General features: G+C 38.6%; 1 protein-coding gene across 3 annotated transcripts in view; it reads right to left on the minus strand.

Moving 5' to 3' along the window:
- Nucleotides 1–856: 856 nt before the first annotated feature.
- The window catches only part of DCX (doublecortin), a 114,392-nt gene continuing 96,227 nt past the window's right edge, over nucleotides 857–19,021 (minus strand). Inside the window, exons 6-7 of one of the 3 annotated variants that reach the window (XM_004379779.1) lie at nucleotides 16,338–16,432; nucleotides 857–1,982 (exon numbers count right to left, since the gene is read on the minus strand). In XM_004379779.1, the coding sequence (XP_004379836.1) occupies nucleotides 1,926–1,982; nucleotides 16,338–16,432 (152 nt within the window). In that variant the 3' untranslated portion in view covers nucleotides 857–1,925. The remainder of the gene's footprint in view (nucleotides 1,983–16,337; nucleotides 16,433–19,021) is intronic. The other 2 variants (XM_004379778.1, XM_004379780.2) reach the window with 2 other exon arrangements.

Here is a 19,021-nt window from a genome sequence, read left to right on the forward strand (position 1 = left end):
CAAAAAGATACCCTCATAATTTTGGGTTCTTCAAAGATCAGTTTAACCAGAAACCAGTACTACCAGCCTCTGGACTTTTCCTGAACCAAAAATGTTTCTGGTAGCTAAAGACATGTGAAGCTTGTCTCAGGGCATCTGAGCTCCCCCTTCCACCACTGGGTTCCCCCTACACAGTGCATGTCAGCAATGCCACCAAGCTGCCATGAATCCATATCAGGGTATCCTGTAGTATCTCCTAATTATGAAGCAGCTGCAGACCACCCCCCTGCCACACACATACACACAGCAAGCTCATTCCAGTTAGAATGGGGGAACGACTGGAAGTCATTCAGTAGCCAAACAGCAGCTTGGCTTCAAATGTTGTACCTTTCAAAATATTTGAACAATTACAAGCAAATAAGGAAATCTTCATATCTGCTAAGAGCAAACACAGAATTGGCATGCATGGCTTTCACTTAAATTTTAGTTATCTTTGCCTTTATGGGCAACGCTTACAGACAAAAAGCAGTGCTATGAACCTGTACCTCAAAGACTGAGTACTACTTCAAATGATCAGTCCTTAGCAAAGAGAAATCCTCTGCTAGTGTTAAAAAACAAGTGAAAGTTTTCTGTGTCTTCAGTATGAAATATCAGGATTATAGATAAAAAAGAGTTGCTTAAAATATGCCATAACATTTCATTTAAAATATAATTAGAATGTCTGGTCCACACTTAAGTTATTAATGTAAGTGTAACTGTTAAAAAGCTATCAAAAGACTGATTCTATTGAATTGGCCTCTGCTAGTCATTTTTGTATTCTCCTGGAGGTTTGTTTGGCAGTGACAGCATGATTTCTAAACTACATTATTCTTCTGCATTTTTTTTTTTTGGTAAATTTTCTGCATGTGTTTTTTAGACAAAAGAAAAGTCACCAGTTTATAAAAAAGGAGCCTGAAGAGTTTGCTCCTGAAATACAGACACGAGATTTTATAAAAAGGATATTGGTTTTTGGCTATAAAAAGCGACCAAAAGGTGTCAGACCTGAAAACAAATTCTCACAGTGTTTTCAGTGTTGGCTGTTTACAAGGCATTCAATAGAACAGAGATAGATGGATACCATACAGTTCGTATAATAACTTGGTATGTTAGCCTCCTAGAGGAATCGGGTATATGAAGTTCCTCACCTCCAACACATATCAATTGCTTATTGATTCCAAATTGCCCCAGTGGAAAGGTTGACAAGGAATTCACTGTGTTTTATATATCTACTGAAATGTCTGCAGTATTTTCCAATTCCGCCTAGTCTCTTTTAGTTAGCCCTACACTGGGGTCCTAAGCATCTGGTGTCAGAATTACAAGTTGCTGGTGTTTCTTCCCCATGACAGCAAGAATTGGTGCTAGACAACCCACCAGGGGCTCAAGCAGGAGTGAAGAGCAAGGCTGGGGAGCTGCTTGCCATACTTCCAGGATCCTCCAGCATTCTTGAGATCGGGAGACAAGGGGCACTTGTGTTTGTCACTCTTGGATCCACCAATGAGGTTTCTTTTCCCCCTACACGCACATTTTAAGTGCTATGTATGTAAACAACCCTCTACAGAAGGAAGACTGTAGCATATGAGTGAAGTGAAACGGGAAAATAACGCAGGTACCTAAGCATTCAATAGAAAGGTCATGGACTGGCACATTTTGCATCCCTGGAAAGTTACCCCAAAGGATGGTTATCAATCTATCTCTCGTAATTGGTAACTGTGGATCAGTGGCCCAGAGGAGAAATCACAGGAAAATAAATCCAACATATTACAGAGTGTTTTTCAAAATAACAGCAACAACAACAACAAATAAAAACTTGAAAGCACCAATAGCCTTGTTGGACACTTGAGCAGAAGTACTCTACTGTAACGGTAAGATTGGATTTGTACTCTGGACTCTGAATACTGTCTTCCCCTTCACATGGAATCTCCAAGTGAATCAGAGTCATCCAAGGACAGAGGCAGGTACAGGTCCTGTAAGAAGAGAAGAAAAAAAGTTAACTTTCCCTTTCTTGACATCTTGGGCTCTGGAATGGGCAATATCATCTGGCTGTTTTTGTTTTCTTAAATTAATATTTTTTTCTGATTTTTATTTTGAAATAACTATATATTCATAGGAAGTTTAAAAAATGAACAGGGAGGCCCCCTGTGCCCTTCAACCAGTTTTTCCCACTAGTAACATAATTTACATGCACTTGTGTGTGTATACCATATTTTTACACAAATAACACCTGTTATACGTTTTTTGTCAACCATGCACTTCCACCTCGAGGTATTTTTTTAAGTGCACTATGCTAATTATTTTACAGTAACCTGTAAAAAAATTAGCCTAGTACTTTATGAAAATACCTCGCAGGGGAAGGGCGTGGTTGGGCAAAAATAAAAAAGTATAACAGGTGTTATTTGCCTAAAAATATGGTAGTTCAATGCAATTTTATCACGTGTATATTCATGTGACTGCTACCACACTCAAGATACAAAACTATACCCTTACCAAAGGGCTCTCTCATACTACCTCTTTATAGCTACACATACCCCTTACCCCCACCCCTAAGCCCTGGAAACCACTAATCTGTTCCCCATCTTTGCAATTTTATCATTTCAAGAATGTTATTTAACTGGAATCACACAGTATGTAAGCTTTTGGGATGTAACCTTTTTCATTCAGCATAATTTCCTTGAGATTAATCCAAGTTTTTGCATGTTCATTCCTCTTTATTGCTGAGTAGTATTCCAGGGTATGGATTACTACAGTTTCTTTAGCCACTTACCAGTTGAAGGGCGTCTGGTCTGTTTCTAGTTTGGGGCTATTACAAACAGGGATGCTATGAACGTTTGTATTCAGGTTTTTGTGTGAACATGAATTTCCATTTCCCTGGAACAAATGCCCAGGAGTATAATTGCTGGGGTGTACGGTAGTTGCATGTTTTCCAGAGTGACTGTACCATTTTGCATTCCCATCAGCAATGTATGTGTGAACCAGTTCTCCACATCCTTGTCAGCATTTGCTGTTATGACTTTTTTTTTTTTTAGCCATTCTGATAGGTTGTGTATCTCATTATGGTTTTCATTTGCATTTCCCTAATGACTAATGATCTTTTCATGTGCTTATTTGCCATCTGTATATCTTCTCTGGTAAAGTGTCTGTTCAAGATTTTTGCCCATTTTCTGTTTGTATTGCTTTTTTTTACTGTTGAGTTTTGAGTTATTTTTATTTTATATTCTCTATATAAGTTCTTTGTTAGATACATGGTTTGCAAATATTTTCTTCCAGTCTGTAGCTGTCTTTTCATACCCTTCACATGGTCTTTCACAGAGCAAAAGTTTTTAATTTTGATGATATCCAATTTGTCCAATTTATCAATTTTTCCTTTTATGAATCCTGCTTTTGGTGTCAAGTCTAAAAACTTTTTACTTAGCTCTAGAACTGAAGATTTTCTCCTATATTTGTTTTCTATGTTTTATAGTTTTGTACTTTACATTTAAGCCTATGATCCATTTTGAATTAATTATTACATAAAGTATAAAGTTTAGATCGAGGTTTGTTTTTTTTTTTTTTGGCCTATCTGTCCAATTACTCCAGGACCACTTGTTGAAAAGGTTATCCTTCCTCCATTAACTGCACCTTTGTCAAAAAACATTTATGCCTATATGTGTAGGTCTGTATCAGGCTTCCAGAGATCTGCATGCTGAACAAATGGCTAATCCAGAAAAATGTACCACATCTATTTCCAACTGATTTCTTGATGCTTCCATTTCCCACTTTGAATTGGGATTGACAGCTTCAACACAGCACCAACCCTTATCTGTGTCTCTAGGAGATAGGAGGATGGGTTTTACCCATTGTTACTAGAGCTCTATTTAGAGATTCTTGTGATTCCTCTTGGACTCTATCCATGGTCCACATCAGTGGTTTTCAAATCTCTCTCTCTCTTTTATTTTCTCCTTTTAAACCCTCTATTTAAATGTTATCTTTCTTGGAAAGCCAATGCATGAAATAGATTAAAGTAGAGTTGTTCTAGTTGAACCAGAGGTGGGTGAGTCAGAGTCTCACCCAGCTTTGTCTTTCTCACCATCCCCAAATGGAGCACAGTTTGAAAAACACTGTTTTCATTCATGTTATAAGCAAGATGGAGGAGCCCTGGTGGTGCAATGGTTAAGCACTCAGCTGCTAACCGAAAGGTTGGCAGTTCATGCCCACTAGCGGCTCTATGGGAGAAAATACTTGGCAATCTGTCCCCATAAACATTACAGCCTAGGAAACCCTACGTGGCAGTTGTACTCTGTCATAGAGGGTTGCTATGAGTCGGAATCGTCTCGACGGCACACAACAACAACAGCAACATATGCGAGATACCAGAGAGAAGTGGAAAATTTAGGTTCAATTCTGTGGCTATTTAAGAGACCCCCTTTGATATAATGGAAGCAGTTCAGTAGAAGATTATCCAAGACAATTGGAGAACATAGCTTCTCCTTGAAGAAGATGAAAACATGGAGATGAGTAAGAGGGAGAAGAGTAGGGAGGAGAGGGACTTATTTATCTAACATCGAGAATGATTTTGTTGCTGTTAAAGGACAGAAAAACATTTAGGCAACTTAGAATGGAAAGAGGAGTCAACTGGATTCAGAAACCTGAAGTTTTAGTCCTGGCTAATTAGTACTATGACATTGAATAAGTATATGAGTATTGGTTTCCTCATCAATAAAATAAAGGCTTTGGAGATTTTGTTGCTGTTAAAGGGCAGAAAAACATTTAGGCAACTTAAAATGGAAAGAGGAGTCAACTGGATTCAGAAACCTGAGGTTTTAGTCCTGGCTAATTAGTAGTGTGACATTGAATAAGTATATGAGTATTGGTTTCCTCATCAATAAAATAGAGGCTTTGGACTGGACAATCTGTAAAGTCTCTTCCAGTTCTGAAACTGTAATTAGGGACTCTCAGGAATGTGTAATGATTTAAAAAAAAAAAAACACAACAAATGCAACTATAGCAAATAAACTCACTTCTCGCCAACCCATCATCCCTTCACTGTAAATTGGGGTTTGGCAAACTTTTTCTGGAAGGGGCCAGATGGTAAATATTTTAGGCTTTCTTTGCTAGTCATATATGGTCTCTGTTGCATATTCTTTTGTTTGTTTGGGTTTTGTTTCTTTTATAACTCTTTAGAGATGTAAAAACTATTCTTTGATCAGGGGTCATCCACAGACAGACAGGATTTTGCACCTCTGGTCTAAACTACCAAACAAAGCTTTCTTAGAAAACTGAAAAAGGTAGGAATTACAATGCTGAGAAAACAATAGGTGTACAATAAATGCTTATAAAATTGAACTGAGGTAAAGTGGAGTTGCATCTCTGAAGGGATTTAGTTCTCAAGTCCTTGAGTAACGTGAAAATTGAACACAGTCAAAAACATCTTCCAAGTCTGGACTTCCAGAACGGTGGAGTAAGAACCTCTGAAAATTGGCTCTTCCTTAAAAGCAATGATAACACTGGCAAAAATTGTCAAAAATCAACTTTTCCAGCACTCTGGAAATTAATCAAGGGCTTCTAACAATCCAAGAAGGGTTTATTTATGAAAAATGGCTGAATTCTGTAAGAATACCAAGCTTTATAAACTTGCCCTATTTCCATCCCTTTCTCACTAGCTCTGTAATAACTTTGAAAACCAACAGTCTCACAACTACTGTAGCCGTAAAAAATAGCAAACTATCAGCCACTGGAGGGTGCAGAATGGGTTGGGAGCTCCATTCCAAATGCCCCATTCCCATAGAATTGTCACTTTTTGACCTGTCTGGTAACTCCCTGTACACTCATTCACAGGACTCTTCTCTGTCTGAACTGACTCAGAGCATACTAATTGTGAACAGTCTTTTCCAGGGGGCATTTTTAAGGAAATGATCAGTGGCAAATATTTAAAATCATAGGTGCCTAATGTAGACGTAACAGTTGGGCAAATGAGGTTACCCAAAACCTTAAAAGGAAAAGCTGGGGAATGAGACGGTCATCCAAAAACCAAAACCCACTGCCATCGAGTTGATTCCAACTCATAGCAACCCTATAGGACAGAGTAGAACTGCCCCATAGGATTTCCAAGGCTGTAAATCTATATGGAAGCAGACTGCCACATCTTTCTCCTGCAGAGCAGCTGGTGGGTTCAAACCGCTGACCTTTTGGTTAGCACCCAAGTGCTTTAACTACTGCACCACCAGGGCTCCAGCAGAATCTAGAAGATGCATGTTCCAGAGAATCTAGAAGATGAGATGCATGTTCAGGGTTGTGTGCATGACTAGAAATGACCTGAGAAGGCCCTAATCTCTCATCTGTGGCTGACCTTGAGACCATGCTCAATCAGGAAGTGAAGTGTAAGTTAGAGCTATAAACTGCCTGCAGAGCATTGACATCATGCCACTTGGCAAAGGCTGGGAGACTTACTGGGTCAAAGCGTTAAAGGAAATCCAGCAAAACTGTCCTTCAAAAAATGAAAGAGCAATGAAGACATTCCCAGATAAACAGAGACTGAGAGAATTTGCTACCAGCAGACCTGCCTACAAGCAATAATACTAAAGGGAATACTTCAGGCTTAAATGAAGGGACACTGAATAGTATATATACTATAATAGTATGTATAAAGAAATAAAGAACAACAGTAAAGGTAAATACATAGGTAAATACAAAAGACAGTACACGATTATTTTCATAACTCTTTTCTTTTAGTATGTAATTTAAAAGGCAACTGCATGAGCTACTAATTATAAAACTGTTGATGGGCTTATTATGTATAAAGATGTAATTTTTATGTAAATAAGAGCACAAAGGAGGGGATAAGGAACAGAGCTATACTGCAGCAGAGTTTTTGCATAAAATTAAATTAACTTGGTATTAATTCAAAGCAGATTGTATTAAGACGTTAATTGTAATCCCCAGGGCAACCACTAAGAAAATAACTTTAAAAATTAGTTTAAAAAAATTAGAATTAAAAAGTATACTAGAAAATATCTATTAACATAAAGAAGGCAGGAATCAAGGAATAGAGGAACAAAAAAACCATAAGACATATAGAAAATAACTGATGGAAATCCTACCTCACCAGTAATTACATTAAACATAAATGGATTAATCATTCAAATAAAAAGGCAGAGATTGGAAGAATGGGTTAAAACAGCCATGATCTAACTCTATGCTATCTATAAGAGACACACTTTAGATTCAAAGACACAAATAGATTGAAAGTAAAACAATGGGAAAATATTTACCATGCAATCAGTAACTTAAAGAGAGCTGGAGTGGTTATACTATTGTCAGACAAAATAGACTTTAAGACAAAAATTGTTAATAGAGACTAAGGAGGACATTTTATAATGATAAAAGGGTCAATCCCTCCAGAAAATATAACAATTATAAACATAGATACACTGAACAACACAGTACCAAAATACATGGAGGAAAAACAGATGGAATTAAAGGGAGAAATAGATAATTCAGCGATAATACTTGAATACTTCAATACCTCACCTTCATTAAGTTGATCAAGAAGAACACAATAGACCAACTATATCGTACGTATATATATGTGTGTGTGTGTGTGTGTGTGTGTGTGTGTATGTAACACTCTACCCAGCGACAGAAGAATTCTTCTCATGGGCACATGGAATATTCTCTAGGATAGACTATATGATAGGCACAAGGGAAATTAGAAAATATTTTGAGATAAAGGAAAATGAAAGCATAACATACCAAAACATCTGATGTAGCTAACGCAGTGCTCCAAGAGAAATTTATATGAAATGTTCAGAATATGCTAACTTATAGAAACAGAAAGTAGATTAGTGGTTGCCAGAGGCTGAGTGTAGGCAGAAGCTGGCTGTGACTGTTAACGGGTATGGGGTTTCTTCTGGAGTTGATGAATCTGTTCTGAAATTAGATAGTGGTAATTACTGCACAACTCTGATTATATGAAAAATCACTCACTCAATTGTATATTTTAAAAGAAATTTTATGGTATATGAATTATATCTCAGTAAAGTTGTTATTTTAAAAAAACAGTACTATTGAAAATCACTTACACTGACAAATACTGTTTATGTGATTTCTGTGCATGCAATGATAAACAGTAATATGTATGAATAAATATTTAATGTATATAGTAATAGTGTACACATGTAATAGATAATTTTGTAGTAGTTTTTCTCTACTACTATATTGTGATTATTGATGAATTGCATAAATTAAACTTGTACATGATTCAGCTCCACTGTAGCAGAAAGAGCACAGGATTGAGAACCTAGGTTCTAGGTCTAGCTTTGCCATTTAACTTTTCCTTTCAGGGCCTTTGCTTCTATATCTGAAAACAAGAAAGGTGTGGACTTTAAGATCTTTAAGGTCCCCTCTAGCTCTAAAACTCTATAAAATATAATGTCAGTCATTGTATTTTTTAATTTAGTTACACAGAAGCAAGATAAATGGATTAGATACTGTCTCGTTAGTGAACTCCCTGGGCATATTTCAGGCAGTACAAAAAGGCCCTTCAATATAGAGTCCACTTTAAGTCCCACCACACTGAACCACGGGGCTTCAACATTCACCCCTGCTTTTAATTGTTTATGTAATAGACCCTTCATTGTCGTTGGTTTGTTGGTGAAAATAATTATCTGAGAATATTGTTCCAGACTTTACTCAGAGGAAGGGGAAGGAGGCCTGTGGGTAGAAACCTAAGGAGACTCCACTGTTAGCTGCTGTGACTTGAAATGGGCAGGCTGAGCTGCAGCCCATGGAGAGAATCCACAGGACTAGGCCTAGGTATGAACTTTTGTACTTCCATCAATTTCTCTCTTACTCAAAATACATTTTTTGGTATGGGTAGAAAAATGTTCAGAAAAGGAATTATCTTAACATTCTGTTTATGTCGATAGATGTGTAGAAATACAAAAACACACATGGTGCTTAACAATACAAATAATTTGCACCTGAAATTCATTTGTTTAGTCCCTTGGAGCCCTACAGAACAAAATGTTTGTAACAAATGCAGCTGTGCTGGCGATACCATTGCATTAGAGAAAACAAAAAGTTGGTCTCTGGTCCAAGTTGCTTATAGTCCAAAGGAAGTCAGGGAGGAATTTTGAGAAACCTAGCTTCTAGTTTGGGTTTGCTATTTCCCAAATGTACTCTGCACTTTTTTGATGGCTTGACTTTGTTCTTGCCACTGTTTTTTTTTTTTTGGTTAAGCTGGAATGCCCATTTTCTTCACCAGTCATTAAATGCCTACCAAGCTTTCAAGGGCCTACTTAAATGTGACCTCCTCCATGAAGCCTTCCCTATCTCCCACTCTCCCCCAGTAAGAATAATTTTCCCACCCTACTTTGTTCTTCTATAGGCTTTTCCTTAGCTCTTGATTACTCTGTATTAGAGTTAGCTGTTTCTGGAACTTAAGGGTCAAGACCCTGCTTTATTCATCAAACTATCTTTCCAAACACTTTCAGGATGACAAAAAAAAAGTCTGGAAACATAGAGGAAAACATATATTTAAATAACGTTAGTCATATTTTCACATCACACACTGAATATATTTTCCTTCAATTTCCAGACAACTTTGCAGGCAAAAAAACAACAACCCCAAAACCAAACCTGTTGCTGTTGAGTTGATTCTGACTCATAGCAACCCTACAGGCAGAGTAGAACTACACCATTTAAAGCCATGGGTGTGATCATTAACCTGGAAAAACTTTTTGAATAAATGAAAGATTTTCCCTATGTTTCTAGACTTTTTGAATATCTTTAAAATGGTACCTTCTCCAAAGGAGGTCTCAATAAATTTTGGTTGAATCATACTCGTTGTCTTCAACCTCTGCTCCTCCTTTTTCTCATCTGTAAAATGGGAGTGCTATTTGCCCCTATCACTTTCACAAGCTTATTACTAGGGTAAATGAGAAAATGGCTGTAAGCAGTACGGAAATACAAAATGTTGTTCTCATTAACTAGCCAATGATTTACTTTGTGTCCATATTGTAGCACTCGAGTATGCGGACTTTGGCTAACCCCATCACAGCTGCATTAAAGAGGATTCTCCATGAGCTGCTTAAGGAGGAGAAGCCAAGCACTGATTACAGCTTAGGGCCCCACCACAGCCATCAAACGTTACCAAAGGGATTCTGGGACTTCCAAGTTTGCTTCCAACTGCGCAGGAGGAAAGTCGCGACCTCAGCCATCTGCTTCTTGTCTCCACCATGACTCACACCTTTCAGGTCCGCTTGGAGGGAAGGTCAAATGGGAGCTGCTCAGACCTAATGCCTAGGGACCTAGATGGTGTTAAGACAAAGGTAGCCATGCAAAAGTAGGAGCACGAAGCTGGGACCTGAGCCCTAGGAGGACTGAGCTAAGGTCACAAGACACTTTTTAGCTTGCTCAGAAAAAACAGTTCAACCTCCATCACTGGTGGCTTAAGCGTGAGGCTACTGTCTCCTGATAGGATGCACTGAGAGGAAAGCAACATCACTTCTATGGTATTCCTGCCCCAGATGCATAATCTGAATCTACTCACAAGGAAATCAGAAAAATTGAAGCACATTCTAAATATAGCTGGCCTGTACTCTTCATTCCACAAAACACCGTCTTGAAAGATAAAGAAAAATTGAGATATTTTTCCAGATTAAAGAAGACTAAAGAGACAAGAAAGTCGAATGCAATGTGTGAAACTGGTTTGGATCCTGGAACCAAAAAAGAACATTATGGGAGCAATAGATAAAATTTTATTAGGGACTGTAGAATATACAATAGTATTGTATCAGTGTTATATTTCTTGATTTTGAAAATTGCATGATTACCGTCTTTGTTCTTACGAAATACACACTAAAGTATTTAGGAGTAAAGGGGCATGATGTCTGCAACTGAATCTCAAACGATTCAGAAAAAATAGTAAAATATATATATGTATGTTTACATATATATATACACTCATGTGTGTATATATGTATATATAAGGAGCCCTGGTCGCACAATGGTTAAGCGCTCGGCTGCTAACCGAAAGGTTGGTGGCTCAAACCGATCAGCTGCTCCGTGGGAGAAAAGACCTGGCAATCTGACCTCGTAAAGATTACAGCTTAGGAAACCCTATGGGGCAGTTCTACTCTGTCCTATATGGTCACTATGAGTCAGAATCGACTTAACGGCTCACAACAACAACAAAAAATATGTATGTATGTTGTGTGCCGTTGAGAGAAAGAGAGAGAAAACAAACAATAAAGTAAGTGGGCCAAAATGTAAACAATTGGTGAGTCTGTGTAAATAATATACAGAAGTTTTTTATATTATTCTTGCAACTCTTCTGTAAGTTTAAAATTATATCAAAGTAAAAAGTCTAAACAATAGTGAGAATTGTGCCAAAATGCAAATATTTGTTTCATTTAAAAGTTTTCTCTAGAAAATAATATAATTTATTACTTAATGCTTGTTTACTTAACTGTCTTAAAAAAGAGTAATTTACAAAAATAAAATGATACACTGAAAATGCAACAGTAAAAACAAAACAGTGAAAATCTGATAATGCTGCCAGCTGTTAGCTTGCTCTATTCTTTCAATGGTTAAATTTGTTTTTAGAATTGTGTCAAAAAAAAAAAAAAAAAAAACCCACAAAAAGCCTAATCAGGAGAAACAGTTTAACCAGGAGAAACAGTTTAACAATGCCAGCATTTATTCTAATGAGCTTATGGATGATCAGTTCCCAGCCTATAGCTCATTGTGTCCTAAATGAACCTGAAACAGCAGTTGAAGACTGAATAACTCAAGTGCACAGGCCAAATATCCAAGCTGTCCCCAGCACTTTGAGGAGGGCACTAATGGAAGGTGCCGGGGTAGGTAACGCTTCCCATGAGGAAGGTAGGAGCAGAAAGGTACAAGGCAAAAATACAGTAAGAAGCTGTGTAGCATAGGAGGTTCTGTGTGGACAGTGGAACAACAGAGGTAGGCTATCTCCATCTTGGAATATACAAGCTTTGCTACTGAAAAGAATATTTGAAAGCTGAATATAACAGCAATTTTCATTCATCTTAAAATCTCTGGGTAGCATTGGTTACACAGACAGTTTAGCAGATCCCCTTTTGGGGAGGCCAAACAGCCCAGCAGAATAAACAAAAGGTTTTGCTTATGCCAGGAGTCAAAGGGGGTCATTAAAGGCAATAGAACAGGCATTAGGAATTATGGGGCAGGCAGTGGCCAGATTAACAAGGACATTCAAAGTTGGTTGTAGAGAAGAGGAAATGGAAATGAGTGTGAAATAGTGGTGTTCTGTTAAATGTTTAACAATCAATTTCGGGGGGGGGGGCTGTGATAAACAAAACCTTGATCGTAGTGTTTGCCAACTTCTGTGGTGTAAATACTCCCACCATGGATGAGTTCATGCTGTAGATATGCACAATCAGCTCTCACAAGCTAGTGTGAACTGGCTCCAGCACACCACTGACAGTGACCTGCTACTACCTAGTTATATTACCCTAGTAAGTAACTTAACCTTTCTGGGCCTTAATTTCCTCATCTTTAAAATGTCAACCTCACAACTTAAATAAATGGAAAGATGTTCCATGTTCATGGATTGGAAGATTTAATATTGTGAAGATATCAATACTATCCAAAGCAATCAATAGGTTCAACACAATCCCGATCAAAATTCCAGCAGCCTTCTTTACAGAAATAGAAAAACTATTCCTCAACTTTATATGGAATGGCAAGAGACCCTGAATAGCTAAAGTAATGTTGAAAGATTTAAGAACAAAGTAGGAGGACTCACACTTCCTGATTTTAAAACATATCATACAGTTACAGTAATCAAAACAGCCTGGTACAGGTATAACAATAGATACACAGACCAATGGAATACAATTGAGAGTCCATAAATAAACCCACACATCTATGGTCAACTGGTTTTTGACAAGGGTGCTAAGTCTATTCAATGGAAAAAGAAGAGTCTCTTTAATAAATGGTGCTGGGAAAATTGGATTTCCACATGCAGAAAAATGAAACAGGACCCATGTCTGACACCATACAAAAAAACAAATTCAAAATGGATTAAGGACCTAAATGTGCAAACTAAAACCATAAAATTCTTAGAAGAAAAAGCAGGGGCAATGTTATCAGGCCTAGCTTTCAACAATAACATAGTAACAAAAGCACAAACAGCAAAAGACAAAATAAATAAATCGGATCTCATAAAAAGTGAAAACTTTTGTTCATCAGAAGACTTAACAAAAAAGTAAAAAGAAAAGCTACCAACTGGGAGAACAGCTTTGGAAACCATATATCTGACATAAATCTAATAACCAAAATATATATAAAACTTCGACAACTTAATAACAAAAAGATAAATAACTCGATCATAAAATGGGCAAAGCACTTGAAGATAGACATTTCACCAAAGAGGACATTCAAATGGCCACCAAACACATGAAAAGATGCTCAACGTCATTAGCCGTCAGAGAGATCCAAATCAAAACCACAATGAGAATACCATTTCACTCCTACTAGCTAAGGAGCGTTGGTCGTGTACTGGTTAAAGAGCTCAGCTGCTAACCAAAAGGTGAGCAGTTCAAATCCCCTAGCCACCCCTTGGAAACCCTATGGGGGCAGTTCTATTCTGCTCTATAGGGTCACTATGAGTCACAATCGACTCGATGGCAATGGGTAGCATGGCTAAGATTAAAAAACAAAACAAAAAATAAAAAATGTTGGTGAGAATGTGGGGAAATTAGAACCCATACTTATTGCTGGTGGGAATGCAAAATGGTACAGCCATTGTCGAAAATTGTGGCACTGCCTCAAAAAATTAAAAACAGAACTACCATATGACCCAGCAATTCCACTCCTAGGTATATACCGAAAAGACTTGAAAACAGAGCCTCAAACAGAGATTTGTTCATTGCAGCACTATTCACAATAGCCAAAAGGTGGAACAATCTAAGTGCCCAACAACAGAAAAATGGATAAACAAAATGTGGTACATACATACCATAGAATACTACTCAGCCAGTAGGAGAAATGAAGTCTTGATATATGCTACAATATGGCTGGAGCTACAAGATACTATGCTGAGTGAAATACGTCAATTACAAAAGAACTTATATAAAAAGGCAAATGTATAGAGAACAAAGTTTATTAGTGGTTACCAGCAGCAGGAAGAAGATGGAAAGGGGTGGGGGTTTAATGTTGATAGAGATATCACATTGATTAATGGTAAGGTTGCACAGCCGATTATTGTAATTGCTATCAATAAGCTGTACACTTGTAAAAAGTTGAATTGGCAAAAGTTGTGATAGATATAGTTACAACAATGACAAAAAAAAAAAAAGAGTAGCTGCTGCGGCTGCTTATGTACAACCAAAAATCTCACGGGATTTGGTTTCTTGGTTTGGAGGCTTAGGGTCATGGTTTTATGGGACATTCTAGTTAATTGGCCTAATAACATGTTTAATGCTTGTTTTCTGCTTCCTAATTTGATGCATAGTGCCTGAGGTCTTGAAAGCTTGCAAGTGGCCATCCAAGGCGCAATTGGTCTCTATTCGCCTGGAATAACAGAGGAAGAAGGAGAATCAGGAATAGGAGGAGGATATGGAATGTGTGACTAATTGCCCCCATGAACAATTGCCTCCTTTGCCATGAGACCAGAAGAACTGGATGGTACCCAGCTACTATTACTGAACATTTTGATCAAAGATTCCATAGAAGAACCCTGACCAAAATGGGGAAAATGCAGAACAGAACTTCAAATTCTCATGGACTCCAGACATCCTGGAGCCATGAAGGTTGGATGAACCCCTGAGACTATTGCCCTGAGATATCCTTTAAACATCAAATCAAAACTGTCCCTTAGAGTCTTCTTAAAACCAAACAATAATTTAGCTTAACTAGTAGAGAATATCTGCCTTGAACGTTGTGCTCTTTTAAGAACTATCTATATGGGATCAAACTGACAATAGCAACTTGAAGATTAGATAGGAACCTTAGGAGACAGTGAATTTATGTTAATGGGGGAGGAATAACTCAGAAAAAGAAGGTGAGAATGTTTATGCAACTTGAAGAATGTGATCAGTGACACTAAATGATACATGTAGAAACTGTTGAATTGGTGTATGTTTCGTTGTGTATATTCTCAACAACAACAACAAAATAAATAAGTATATATTAAAAAAAGTCAGCCTCACAAGATTATCGAGAGAATCAAATGAAACTCATTCCTCTCCATCTAAGATCTCTTCCAGCTCTGATCATCTATGATCTATGTTGTAGTTGGCCATGTTGGTGGCTTTTAACTTTTTCCATCTCACACAAAGTCTTGTGAGCAGGACGAAGACAAAAGAATCCTAGAGGAAGGTGCTCCAGAGTATGGTTATCAGAGCAGAAAACACATCTACATCTCTTCCAGGATTAGAGGCTCAAGGCAGTGACCACTCTAGATTTTCTGTACAGGAGAGGTTTCTTGGTGGGAATCTATTTGGAAAGTGGGGCCAGAGAATTTATACATTGCTTTATTTTAATTGCGTATTTATTTGGGATGGCTTAACGAGTGCAAATGGTGTCCAAGGCCAGTGCAATGGGCATGTGTCTTTTCTTCCTACATTGGACCAGAATCTGCCTGGTAATGAAGAATACATAGTGAAACTAGGGTCTGTTCATTCATTAATATTTGGCAAATGTAAAGAGAGTAACACAGTTCTAAATTTCTTTGTCTGCTATCTTAACGTTGGAGTCCTGGGGTGGTGCAAATAGTTAATGCTCTGGGTTGCTAATTGAAAGGTTGACGGTTCAAGTCCACCCAGAGGTGTCTCAGAAAAAAGGCCTGGAAATCTACTTCTGAAAACTTAGCCATTGAACACTCTATGAAGCACAGTTCTACATGGGATCTTCATGAGTTGGAATCAACTCAACAGCAACTGGTATCTTTATGTCACTTCCATTACGTGCCTGGGGACATAAATTGTCCTTACCACCTTCTTGGCTATGTCTCTGAATTGAGAGGTAAGTTCTAAATACAAGCCCGAAGCTACCACTGCTTGGTTACGCCTTGGCTCAAAATGGGTATTTGGGACTTGGAAGCTCTTTCTTTTGTCTGAATATAACTGGAGGTAAATACACTGGAGATCAGAAAAGTAAATAAAAGTGACTTAGTCTCTGCTGGTATTCCCAGAGCTTCAAGCTAATGGAGCCAAAGGAAGGGGGATTCTGGCCTTGATGTCCTGTTAAAGTAGAATGGAAGAGAAAACCCTCACCCAGCCATTGAAGAAACTTCCAAGAAGGAGATTGGAGCCCTGAGTGCAAAGGGGTTTAGTAAGGTATAAGAGACATAATACCTTGTGCTTCCGGAGGCTGCCAGGACTGGTGGGCGTAGAGATGGGAGACTGCTTAGACTTGGGGGTAGAGAGCTGGCTGCTGGAGGTTCCGTTTGCTAGTCCAAGGCAAGAGAAAAGGAAGGGATAAAAATCAACAGCATACAAAGGAACAAGTAAGCCTTCCCCTCAAACAAAGTACACAGATAACCTCGGTGACTTGATGAGTAGAAGGCGAAAAACGCATGCCTCAGAGGGGTAAGGATTGCAATCCTCAGTTAATTAGATCCTGACACAGTACAAGGGGGTAATCCTCCCACCCTTACTCTGAGTGCTTTCCAATAGCAGGGGTCTGTTTCTTTTCGAAACTTTTTTTCATATTCATTCCTAGGCTTGGCCCTAACAACATCTCTGGAAGGTAGTCTGGGAAAATTTTATTTTGCTTCAATTTTATAGGTGAGAAAAGTGAGGCACAAATTCACTATGTACCTTACCTTAAAGGAGAAGAAATGTGGGTCATTTGGACTAGGGCGATTTGGCAGGTGAGGGACATCCCACTGTTAATCTCTCCCCCCTCTCTATTTTCCTGCTTATCTTTTCCCCACTCTCTCTTCCCCTGCCTCCCTCCTCTTGGGTGAAAAGAATAGAAGTAAGGAAAGAGAAAAGGGGCTCATCAGGAAAAAGAATGAAAGAGAAAGTCAAAGAAAAACAGAAAGTGAAACACAAAGTTTCAAATAGCACAATGGGCAGAGGTGAGAGTCAAAAAAGAGAAAGAGATTAGGAATGGAGAAGAGGGGAGACAAGGAAAATAGGTTAAGAGGTTAGAAGAAGAAAAGAATGAGGAAGTTCAATAGAGACAGAGAAGGGCAGGCTATGGTGGCGAGAGTCAGCGTGCTCACCATTTGTCTCTGGTTAATAAAATGCTGAGAATGAGATGACACAGGAAATTGTTTATGGAGATGATTTAGTATTTAACATCTTCATACCCCATTGTGATTTCAAATTGTTTTATATTTCCTGGCTAATGAGCTTTTTAATATCCAATCATGAAAAAAGAAATGTGGTGCATTGAAATGGAACAATTAAGCAGCTTTCAAAGTGGATTCATGTTCAGACATCTCATGCTAAAGTAATTTTTAAAAAAATCTAAGGACCTACCCTAGCATTATTAAAAAGAGATAATCTGAAATGTGGGGGTGGGGGGGGGTAGGAGGGAGAAAAGAGGAGAAGAAATAAATAGAAAAATTTAAAAGTAAGGCAGAAAGATGGCCTAAGAGTGTTGCTGTTAGTCTCATAGGTGAATTGTAAACTGCTGCATAATGAATATTTCCTGAGGATGTGCTTCCTCTGCACCACTTGGGTAATAGTCCCCTAGATTCTGGAACCTCCACATCAACTGCAGAGAGGGAAGAGACACGAGGACTATAGCGGCTGCTGAGCTTTTTCAAGTGAGCTGAGAAGTGGGTACTTAGGCATCCACTGTCTGGCTCTGCCTGTGCATTCACTGGCCTCGAACCCAGTCATTAAGGGGCTTCCTCCCAGTTAGGGCTTCCTGGAAGTTATTCACTCATTTAGCCAGTAGTTAAGGAGCACTTTCTATGAGCCAGGAAAGGTATTAAACCCTGGGTTTCTGAGATGAGTAAATCACTGCATGAGGAGAGACAGGCAAGATTACAGTGAGTTAAGTACTGTGACAGAGTCTTGCATAGGGTGTTACAGGAGCCCAGAAGAAAGGCTTTGAAACCAGGGGACTGGGGAGGAGAACAAGGGGAGGCAACACCTGAAAAAAATCTTGAAAGATGAATCGGAAATAGACAAATCTACAGAGACAGAATGTAGACCAGTGGTTGCCAGGGGCGGGGTTGGGGTAAAATGGAGAGTGTCTGCTAATGGAGAATCCTTTTAGGGGGGGACAAAATGTTCTAGAATTAAGTAGTGGTGATTGTTGTGCGACTTTGAGACTCTACTAAAACCCACTGAGTTGTACACTTTAAATGAGTGAATTGTATGCTATGTGAATTGCTAGTTAGGCAGAGGTGATAAGAAGGGTATTCTAGGCATGAGAATTATACCAGCAGGGGCAAAGACAAGGAGGTGGGAAATAATACAGCATGTTTTCAGAAGTGCAAATAGCTCATTTCAGCCCAAGGATAGGGTTCCAGCAGTAAGTTCTGAGAGAAGAGGCTGGAGACTAAAGGTGAAGGCCAGGTCCTAGAGGCCTTACGTGGCACATTAAGAAGTTTGGGTTTGATTTCTGAAGAAAAGTCATGGAAATATCTTAAGCTGGAAGTGATATGATCAAATTTGTACTTTAAAATTGTTGGTCCAGCTGTTGAGGCGAGATTGGGGTTCAGGGTAGAAGCAAAGAGGTTAGTTAGAAGATCATCGCATTATTCCAGATGAAAGGTGATGATGGCTTGAACTAAGGCAGTAAGAATGGAGAGAAGGGAATGGACTTGATGGCACCACCCTTATGCCCAGCACTGTGCTCAGGACAAGGTGGTAGATAGGGACCTAGAGCCCAGATAAGCTTAGAGTGCTATGTGCACCATACCACATAAAAACCCACTGCCATCGAGTCGATTCTGACTCATAGCGACCCTATAGGGCAGAGCAGAACTGCCTCACAGGATTTCCAAGGAGTGGCTGGTAGATTCGAACTGCAGATCTTTTGGTTAGCAGCTGACCTCTTAACCACTACGCCACCA

This window comes from Trichechus manatus, unplaced genomic scaffold (genome assembly GCF_000243295.1).
Source record: "Trichechus manatus latirostris isolate Lorelei unplaced genomic scaffold, TriManLat1.0 scaffold00068, whole genome shotgun sequence".
NCBI classification, from domain to species: Eukaryota; Metazoa; Chordata; class Mammalia; order Sirenia; family Trichechidae; genus Trichechus; species Trichechus manatus.